The 10892-nt window shown below is 39.0% G+C and overlaps 1 protein-coding gene across 4 annotated transcripts in view; it reads right to left on the bottom strand.

Annotated features, from left to right (window-relative positions):
• LOC128027234 (phospholipid-transporting ATPase 11C) overlaps positions 1 to 10892 on the bottom strand; it is a 54513-nt gene that overhangs the window by 3745 nt on the left and 39876 nt on the right. The window contains exons 17-30 of one of the 4 annotated variants that reach the window (XM_052614620.1): positions 10500 to 10603; positions 10121 to 10302; positions 9774 to 10040; positions 8858 to 9035; positions 8649 to 8751; positions 8032 to 8177; positions 7885 to 7944; positions 6720 to 6847; positions 6502 to 6637; positions 6355 to 6420; positions 6163 to 6266; positions 5858 to 6014; positions 2889 to 2997; positions 48 to 78 (exon numbers count right to left, since the gene is read on the bottom strand). In XM_052614620.1, coding sequence (XP_052470580.1) covers positions 2893 to 2997; positions 5858 to 6014; positions 6163 to 6266; positions 6355 to 6420; positions 6502 to 6637; positions 6720 to 6847; positions 7885 to 7944; positions 8032 to 8177; positions 8649 to 8751; positions 8858 to 9035; positions 9774 to 10040; positions 10121 to 10302; positions 10500 to 10603 — 1736 coding nt within the window. In that variant the 3' untranslated portion in view covers positions 48 to 78; positions 2889 to 2892. Of the gene's footprint in view, positions 1 to 47; positions 79 to 2888; positions 2998 to 3030; positions 3966 to 5857; positions 6015 to 6162; positions 6267 to 6354; positions 6421 to 6501; positions 6638 to 6719; positions 6848 to 7884; positions 7945 to 8031; positions 8178 to 8648; positions 8752 to 8857; positions 9036 to 9773; positions 10041 to 10120; positions 10303 to 10499; positions 10604 to 10892 lie in introns of those variants that run through there. The other 3 variants (XM_052614622.1, XM_052614621.1, XM_052614619.1) reach the window with 3 other exon arrangements.

The raw sequence follows: 10892 nt of genomic DNA, 5'->3' as shown, positions 1-10892 counted from the left end.
TGTGTCACACCCAGAACATTCCTTTAAATCATATCGAGCGGTTTTACCTGTATGTGCATTCGAGGAATCCTCTGACAGCTGAGAAGAACAGAAGAGCAAGTTTAATGCTGGTGAGTACCTCCTATCTATAGCCTCAACAATAACGTATTACAATCACCACAAATTGACCCCAAAAGCTTCAGGAACAGCTAAACATGCAAAACCAGCATAGCAGCATGCAGTACGCAAAGCATTAATGCAGGGGAACGATCACTGGAACCAAAATAATGTTATACAAAGGTTAGACAGCCATTATAGGAGCTGAACGACTTTCACCATCACAAAAAAAATTAAAATAAATAAATTAAAATATTCCAAATGACAAGCACACTACCACACCACACAAAATACGAACAACAAAAGACACAGTGAGGCCACCATGACACCGTTTCAACCAACTCACAAACTCTTGTTGTCATTCACACACAAATCAAACCATGGAAGAGATTCCCCAGAACAACATGATAGAGGATTGGTTTAGTCGGTTAATAAGGACGCAATCACAGATTAGTTGAGGAGCACATACATGCCATAATGAAGGGCGGAGCTTCTTTTAGCAGGCTGAAAGGATCATTTAATATCATTTCCATTTCTTACAGTCAACAGTACAGCACTGTGGTTTATTATTTTAACACTTATATGTGCTATGTGTAAAGAGTTTGTGAACCCTTTTAAATTAATCTTTATTTATGCATAAATATGACCCAAAACATTAACCCAAGTCCTGAAAGTAGACAAAGACCCCCTCCTCCCTCCAAAAATAAAATAAAATAATTTGATTAAAATATATATACACTGCCACTTGTCACTGGAGAAATGCTCCTGTGAGTGGCAAAAGTATGTGAAACTTTGCTTTCAGTATCTGGTGTGACCCCTTTTTGCAGCAATAACTCTATTAAGAGCTAAATGTTTCTTGTAACTGCTGATCAGTCCTGCACAACGGCTTGTTGTAATTTTAGCCCATTTCTTCAACTCTGTGATGTTGGTAGGTTTCCTTCGATGAACTGCTTGCTTCAGGTCCTTCCACAAAAGTGCAATTGGTCCAGATTTTGACTCAGCCATTGCAAAACATTACATTTACATTTATGAATTTAGCAGATGCTTTTATCCAAAGCGACTTACAGTGCATTCAGGCTTTACATCTTTTTTTTTAAACAGTATGTGTGTTCCCTGGGAATTGGACGCACAACCTTTTACGTTGCTAACGCAATAATCTACCACTGAGCCACAGGAATTGCATTAACTTTGTTCTTCTTTAACTAATCTTTGGTCAAACAACTTGTGTGCTTGGTGTTGTGGTCTTGTTGCTTGACCCACTTTCTCTTGAGATTCAGTGATGGCAAGCTGTAATGGACCAGATGCAGCAAAACAGGCCCAAACTATGATCCTACCACCACGTTTCACAGATGGGATAAGGTTTCATAAATGTAAATGTAAACCAAGAAGTTTTATTTTGGTCTGATCCATCCACAAAACATTTCTCCAATAGCACTCTGGCTTGTACATATGATCTTAAGAACTGCAGACGGGCAGCAATATTCTCTTTTTCCTTGCACACAGTGGTTGTTCAGTGTTCCCCTGATGGTGGACTCATGAACATTAACCGATGTGAGAAAGGGGTGTAAGAAGTTACCCTAGGTTCCTTTGCAACCTCGCCACCTACTACACGTCTTGAGTGTACTCTGTTGGTGGACCACTACTAGGGAGGGTAACAGTGGTCTTGAATTTCCTCCATTTGTACACAATCTGTCTAACTGTCGATTTGTGGAGTCCAAACACTTTAGAGATGGCTTTGTAACATTTTCTAGCCTGATGAGCAACATCAGTTCTTTTTCTGAGGTCCTCAGAGATCTCCTTTGGAAGTGCCATGATACACTTCCACAAATTTTATACAAATTTGACTGAACCCTTTTCTTAAAATAAAACAGGACAGGCACGGTCACCTGATAATCATCACATTGATTGAAAACACCCCTGAACAGATAAACTAATTTCACTTTAAAATTAAAGGCTAATCCTAGAGATTCACATGCTTTTGCCACTCACAGATAGGTAATATTGGATCTATTTCCTAAATAAATGACACAGAAAATATTTGTCTCGTTTGTTTGATTGGGTTCTCCTTGTCAATTTTCAGGACTTGTGCAGAAATCTGATTATGTTTTGGGTCATGCTTTTGCAGAAATATAGAAAGATTTTGAGTATAGGCCCTTTTTGATATTCTCAAAAAAAAAAAAATCCCATTAAAAATCTCCATAGAGAAAGCATAGTTTTCACAGAGAAACTTTTTTTTAAGACCGATGTTTCATTTTCAAAATAGGGATGATATTCTTTCAATGCAAGCTAGCTACCTAGCTATTTAACACTAGTTAAAATCCTAGTAGGGGTTTTGCAGCATAAAAGACAGTAGTAATGTTTTCTGATATACAAAATTTGCAAAGACAAAGTACCCAGTCTTTTTGTATGTCTTTGCTTCTAATCAAATGCTGTAGCTGTAATGTTGTGAATCTCATTGAATGGTTTGATTCAAAGCACCGAATTTAAATCTCTATGGAGAGAATCAATGGGAAAATATTTCTGCAACACCAACCACTGGAGGCTGCTCAGCGCCAGTGTGTCTTTTTCATAAATATGTCAAAGACTAAATGTCTTTTCAGCCAACCGATGTGAGTTCATCCTAAGGTAGGGACAATTTCCAGCAGAATTCAGAGGAAATTAAATTCATCCTACAGAGGGGGCCGACGGAACCCTAGGGGAGGAACTGCACCAACTAGGAGGCAAATCCCTTGTGGATGACTAGTGTCAGGCAATCATTTGGGGCTCTGGCTGGAAAGTCTGGGGTCTTGTACCTGTTCACACAACAGGACTGGACTCGTCTGAAAAGGTTCTCATAAGCAGGGGTCTGGTTGAAGACTCAGGGGACTGGTTGCCCCCAACATTTGACTGACTCTGCTTTTTCTGAATGGGGGGAGGGTGAAAGACACTTAGGACAGATGAATTTCACACACACACAAACAAACCCAAACACAAAACTGCAGTACAGTACATCCTCCTTCAAAAAGATGATAAAACACTAAAGGTCAATTACAATTATGAGATTTCATATTTGAGGGCACGTGTTTATGCATTTTGTTAATTTCCATATAGATGATCCTTCAAGGTATAATGATAACAGCCTTTTTTTTTTCAAACATAATCCTGCTTAATTGTACTAGATTATGAATATGACCACACTAAAAAGTCAGCCAACACTTAAACAATATAAACCCAGAAAATACCAGGGATTCCGTTTAATTCCAGTTTCTTAATACTTCTGAAAAAGTGCCAAATAATTGATCTTAACTGCATTACCGTACCAAAGTCTGGGCTCAAGATTCCAATCCCAAACTTTTAAGTGATACTGTTAAATCACATATATTTAATACAATATTCAGGTAACAGTCTAATTATAACAAAGAGAGGCAAATGTAGATGCATAAGTTTGACTCTTAAACTATTCCCTATTACTGTATGTGGGGCCTCATTTAAAATGATAAAGAACAAATTTATAACAATAATGATTAATCACATTATGAAGTATTTGTTTAATCAGGAAATTATGATTAATGCTATATTGTCTTTTAAATTCCATTTCAAGTTTACCAAAGCCAAAAATTGTCCAAATTAAATCTCCTTTATTTGTTTTTTGCAATTGCCAGTTCTAACATGACTAACACTCTCTCACACACACTAAATCTCATTCTGAAACAAACAGCACTAATGCACCCAGAAATTCAGTGGTCTGGGTAAGAAGCGGTGTAGGCTGGGCCTAGCTCGCATGCAGGAAACCCCGTATGTTTGTGTGCCACATTCTCATGGCTGGACATGCGGAGACAGCAGGGACCGGGAACAGGCAGCTGAAGGAATCCCCATCATACCCTGCAGCCCTTACAGACACACATTCAGGACCAACCCCCACCACCACGGCTCTTTTTCTTGCCGTGGTGGTGCGCAACACCTCAACACAAACACCAATTTAAAGGAAATGCATTAATAAAGCCACGGTGGTACAGATTTTGACAGACATTCCAAACCCAGCACCTGTGACAAACACATTTGCATCGGAGCACAACACGGAAGCACAGACAAACGGGAGGAGAGACAGCAGGCAGGACACTGAAGATACAGACAGGCAACCCAAAGGACAAAAAGCAGAAAAGGAGCAGGTAGAGAGACCTCAGTCACTCCAGGAAAAGCTGTGAGTGCTAGCAGTCTGCGACAGCATGAAGATTGTGGATGTTCCAGAGGAAGGAAGCCGTCGTTTCATCTACGGCACAGCACACAGGTGAGCAAGAGAACAAAGAGGACAGGAAAATTGAAGGAAGATCAAGGGTTAGAAAAAGTGGGAATAAAGTTGAAGGAGTAGAGGTAGAGAAACAGAGGAAATATTAAGTAGAACCCTAAGTATGTCCTGTTTGATTTAGCAGAAAGTTGACTAGCATGAATGAGTGACTAGCCCAGTCAATTCTTTGATTTATAAACAAACTAACTTTTCTAGTGGAAATTACTTGGATCATAAATTAGATATTTATGGTCTGCAGAATAAATATTAAACTATCAGCAATAAAAAAAAAAACACACTACAATAGACTAATGTTCAAAAGTTTGGTACCTGTAATACAAACTGTTATTTAACCTCAACACACAAGGTATCATTTTACATATTACAACTTACATTGGTCAACAAAGTTTTTGTTTCTCATCTAATACAGTTCATTAGGCTATAAATTATACATTTACTATGAAGATTAATAACTGAAAAAATGTCATAATTACTAGATTAAGTTATTAAGACATGACCATACATTCCATTTTCTCTCTATTGGTGGTTTTAATTGGCCTGCAGCATTCTTGGAAGAGCTGCATCACCTACCTGTGAGGAGGCAGAGGGCAGATGAACGCCGTATGCTCATCTCTGGCCTGAAAGACTGCTTAACTAGTGTCCCTAACAACAGAGACTGCCTACAGCGTGTGCTCACTTCCTCCGAATAATTCAAATGAATGCAAGGTCTAATTATTGTTTATTGATTCTAACAGGTTGGGTAGCCACTCACAGCAGCACAAGGTGATGCAAGTATTTGTGCTTGACTAATGGAATAAAGGGTTTTTCAATCAGAGCGATTGGAGTCAAGCAGAGGACATCGGAGAAGAGGGATAGGAACAATTAGACTGATTGACTTCCTGTCTGTTTGACCAATCACAACTATCCAAACCATTCACAGCCTTAAAACAAGGCAAGATTTCTGTTAGGAAAATAGTCAATGGAGTAATTCATGACAGTCAGGGGGAAGTAAAGAAAAGAGATGCTGGTGAAGTTAGAGAGTATACGAAAACAATGTTAAGGTCTTGAAAGGTAAAAGAAGGTTAAAAAAGAAAAAGTAAAATAAGGTTAAAAAAATAGGAGCAAATATGAATATATCAAAGGTAGGGAGTTAATGCTGGGTTCAAAGAAAATGTGGCTCCGCGTCCCAACCAGGTGTGATGTGATAAAGCAACAAGTGAAGAAAGCTTTCACGCTTCCACGTAAATCACAGCTTTAGTGCAAACCAGCCACTCCGAGACATTTTGCCTGCCCAAAATCCTGCTTCACATAACTGTACAACTTCAAATATCTGGTAATTGGCTGTGACTGCATCACACCACACCTGGATAGGACACGGTGTAAGATGAAAGAAGAACAGAAGAATAGGTAAATCAGGGAGAACATCAGAAAATAGGATGGATATGGTAGAAAGGAAGATTTCAAAGGGAGCAGAGGAAAAGGGAGGGAGAAGTATACCTGTTGTGAATGGTGGCCTCTGGGCTTGCGGAGTACCACCAAAAGGATCTCTGGCAGCAGACTGAGGAGGATGAGGATGATGATAACCAGCCAGGCAGACACTGAACTCAGCATGTTGGCAAACACAAAGTACAAACGCTGCTGCTTCAAAAACGGCCTTGAAAACAAGACAGAGAAGGAAAGAGAAAAGAGAGTCAGATAAGATGACTTATGCAGTTCAATGTGACACTATACCAATTTCATTCTACAAAAAAAAGCTGACTGGAAAAAAAAAATCACTAGTGGAAACTTTAATGTTTCCTCACCATATGATGCCTCCCCAGAAGAAACTGAAGAAAACATAAAAAGCCAAAGAGCCCCAGATCACGAAATGGTTGATCCACGTCCAGTGGCGTGTGTCCAGTGCCAGCTGAGAGAGGGAATACAGTCAGTCTCTGACAAATAAAGATCTGAGATCTGTTTTATAGTTCTAGAGAAGGACCAATCAAGCCACCAACCTTCAATGTAACAGTGAAAACAAGGACAGTAAAGACAATTGTTCCATAAGACCAGTTTCCAAAGACCTGAAAAATGGAAGGGTTAAATCAATTGCAATTCCCAATTTTTCATTTACAGCCATATTATACTGCACAACCAGCTCTAACCTGCCCATTATCTTGCAGGGCTGGATTGCTGAACAGGAAACGGACTCCAAAGAAGAACATGAGACCCTGAAAAATTCCTAATAGTGTCCAGTAGAGGAAGGGGCGCCAGCGTAACATGGCATTATTGGCTATTTCTCTGTAAGAAGTAGAAGAACACAGTATATTAGCAACAGCAAGGTACAAGTTAAATCAGCAAGAGTTGCAGTGCAGGATGGTACCTGTAGAGAGCGGCGTTGTGCAGCAGGATCTCGATGGATATGTGCTGTTCCAGCAGGCTGTAGGCCAGAATGGGCATGGAGGTGAAGCAGATGTTGTACATCGTCAGATAGGCTGCGTCATACAGGGGCTGGGAAAGGGAACGAGGGGAAGGATGGGGCACCAGGGAGGTTAATACCACGTTAAGGAGATCACACAAATTTAATGCACACATCTAGAGGGAAACTCTTGACTGTGTGGCTACATGCTTGATACATATACACAAAACACATGCTGGAAAATGTGAGGTCGAGACCCAATTACAGAATAAACAGAGACACTTGAGCAGTTAATAGTTAATAGGTTATTTTTAATCATTTAAAGCTGCGGTAGGTAACTTTTGACGTTCTAGCGGTTAATAAACAGAAATGCTTGTGTCTTGCGGAAGAACATTGTAGCTGGAAGTTGGAACTACTTCTCTCTGTTTATGTCTATGAAGAATCACAAAGTTACTGGGTTACTCCGCCGTGGTACCCCCGAAGCAATCTAAAATAGTCTGAATATAAACACTTATTATAGGTGCACCCTAGTGATTCAGGACAAGCTAAAAACATGGTTTGGAAAATGGATTCATGGTGTACTCGCTTATTATATACATTTTTCTACATTTTGAACACAAACAAAGTTACGGACCGCAGCTTTGATTGGTTGTTTTGACTTTCTGCAAATGGCAATAGGAGCACTGGGAGGAGCCAGAGGAGCTTGATTTTTTCACAGATTATCTGTCTCATATTCTACTGTCAGGACATAATGACAGTTTTAACAAATATGTAAAAAATACATTTTTACAAAAGTTACCTACTGCAGCTTTTATATATATATATATATTTTTTTTTTTTTTTACTGGTGGCAAAAGCAGAAGTAACAGGAAAGGAAAGAGATTGGACACAACGCAAGCCAGATTTGAACCCCTAAGTTTGAGTGCAAGGGCAAAATTTGCTCACACAATAACTTATGTTTGTATTAGATTGTGCTTGTTTTATGTATACACATACATACATACAAACATATATACACACACACACATATAAGATGAAAGAAGGGCAGAGAGAGAAAGGAAAGAGCAGAGGAGAGGAACCTGCTGGGACGCAGTCTTCTAAAAGGCTCTTTATTTTGTACAAACTGTACCTGCTGAGAGTATCCACAGAAAAACTGGTACAGGAACTGAGGTAAGATGAAGCAAAGATTCTACAGGAGAGGATAAGAAACAGTCTAAAACGTCAAGATTTCCTAAAACAACTACATTTATATTTACAGACTGAATGCCAAACGTACCTTATAAAAGAAGTACTGGACGAGATGTGCAATGCGCACATAGTAGAGATGCCCATGAGCTAGCAAAAGCTTCTTTAAATGTTTGAGTTTAGGAATGGCGTAGTCACTGTTCCTCACAGCTTGACGGCCCTCCTTACCTTTAATACCTGAACACCAAATACTAATGTCAACACTCCATCACGGACAAAATGCTGAGCAAGATATCTTCACCTTAATCATCAAAAATAGAGTAAAAACTGTGACATTGTGAAATATTACAATTTAAAATAACTGGGTTTTATTTTTATTTACTTATTTTTATTCCTGTGATGCAAAGTTGAATTTCAGCATAATTTCTCCAGTCTTCAGTGTCACATGATCAGCACTCTAATATGCTGATTTACAGCTCAAGAACATTGTTTTATCATCAATATTGAAAACAGTTAAGATTCTTTGATATACCAAAAGTTCAAAAGAACAGCATTTATTTTAAATCTTTTGTAATATTATAAATGTCTTTACTGTTACTTTTGATCAATGTCATTTGTTCATGCTGAATAAAAGTATTCATTTCTTTCAAAAACTCTTAACCACTAACTTTTTAATAGAAGTGTACATGATATATGACGAGGTCTCACCAATGCCCACGTGTGCCTCAAGGATCATGCTGACATCATTGGCCCCGTCGCCGATGGAGAGAGTGATCGGGGAACCTTTGGAGTTCTTCACCATCTTCACTATCTAAATTGGATAAAAGGGAATTTTAGCCAACTAATTCATAAAGTATAAGTGGATGTTATTATAGGCACCATAAAGAGTCGGCAAAGTGGCGGTCTGCAGGCGTGACCTGAGCTTTCTGCAGGGGGGCCATGCGACAGCAGAGCACAGCAGTGCAGCTCTGGCAGATCTGCAGAAAGAAGCTCTTGTTCTGACTGGCATCGTCATCACACGGTGGGTTCATCACTAACGACAATGTCGCCCCATCTACAATGAAGCCGTAATCCTGATTTGCAGTAGACCAGCTCCTGTAGAACAAAAATTACGCTAGAGGTCATTAAATATAGTACACAACTGTACCAGAGATGCACTGATATAAAAATTCTGGCCAATTATGATAAATTGACAATTATTTTCATATTACAACCGATAACTGATAAATGGCTGATATTAAAAATATACAATTGTTTAAATAAATGACAAATTTAACACGCAAAAGTTAATTAAGCACAAGTAAATTAAGACATGATTTTTATTTAATTTAAAAATGAAAAAATATATAATTTAAAGAATATAAATGTATATTAATTTTGAGATCAAAAGATTTGATCAAGATTACAATAAATAGTAATTAAAGTATTAATTAGTTATTAAATTTATGTTTTTTAAGATTAACTTAGATGAGTGTTAGGTGATGCAAAGTTCCTTTAAAACATAAAAAGTCTGTGTAGTCTTATGCCGCTGTCGCCTCTGGCTTGCTTAGTTGGGGTCACTTCATCTACAGCGATATCATTGACTTGATTGCAAATAAATGCACAGACACTATTTAAACCGAACAGAGATGACATCACTGAATTCAATGATGAACTGCCTTTAACTATCATTTTGCATTATTGACACACCGTTTTCCTAAGGAATGTTGTTCAGTTGCTTTGACCCAATGTATTTTGTTTAAAGCGTTATATAAATATAGGTGACTTTGACTTTATTATATTTGGAAACAGTTGCAAACATTCACTACAAAGCCAGTAGGTCAAAGGTCTGACCTGGTGACCCCAGGTCTGACAGGCGGGGCATCCAGCACTGCTTTTTTATGGTACTCCTGTAGCAACTCTTTAAGTTTCACATCACGCTTCTTTTCCTCATCCTTCAGTGTCCGCACAGTCAGTTCCAGTAGCTCTGTACCCCGCTGGAACAGACGACATGCATAGCAGGTGGACTTTGCCGTCTCCATTTTGTCCCCCGTCAGCACCCAAACCTTCATCCCAGCGCCCTGTAAGGCCTCCATAGTCTCTGCTGCCTCCTCCTGAAGCCTGGGACACAAGATGTTAAGTCATTCAGAATTCTCCTTTGAGAAAACAACATGGCGTAAAGGCCAATTAGGGTTACCAACCGGTCCTCCACAGCGGTCGCTCCAATCAAACTCATCCCAGTCTCCACCTGGTTATATACAGAAATTAGTCTCTCCTCTCTATCTTGTAGAGCCAGTCTAGCCTCCATTAGCCCAGCGTCTGCCATAGCATATTCCTCAGCACTCAGCTTCTTATAGGCCACACACAGTGTACGGTAACCATCCTGGGAAGCAGAAACATGCAATTAGGCCAGAATTTACTGACCTTTTCAATATTTCATGTCTCTACAGGACATCTCATTTTAATACAGAGATATAATGAACAAGTTTTATGCTTTATTCCAGTCTAAAAGTCTAAATGAGCATATAATTCTGCAAGAAATGCTGCAAGACCTCATCATGCTGAAATTTATTATAATACCGTTGCATTTCGCTCCACATGCATGCGAATCCTGTCCACCTCCTCTGGTCTGACTCTTGGGAAGATGGAAGAATCAGCTCCCTTACAGAAAAGCAACGTCTCCCCTAAATAAAGGGTAGTAGAGGTGAGAGACATTCAGAGTCATCATCTGCAGAACTCACAAACACAATGCTGAGATGTTCAGGGGGTTGCTAAGTGGCTGCTGTGTGCAGAGTGGTACTGACTGCAAGTATAAATTATTAAATGTTTTACTTCCCAACTATTCATTCTGAAGTGAAAAACATGCAGCATTTTAAGCTTAACAAAGAGACATGACCCACAACAAAAATACTAAATATCATAGGTGTCAAAAAAAAAAGAATAATATAAAAAAGCAAATCTGTAATTGGATCC

Source organism: Carassius gibelio, chromosome A14, assembly GCF_023724105.1.
Source record: "Carassius gibelio isolate Cgi1373 ecotype wild population from Czech Republic chromosome A14, carGib1.2-hapl.c, whole genome shotgun sequence".
Lineage (NCBI taxonomy): Eukaryota > Metazoa > Chordata > Actinopteri > Cypriniformes > Cyprinidae > Carassius > Carassius gibelio.
The sequence above is the reverse complement of the archived record's forward strand: the minus strand, read 5'-3'. Positions and strand labels throughout refer to the sequence as shown.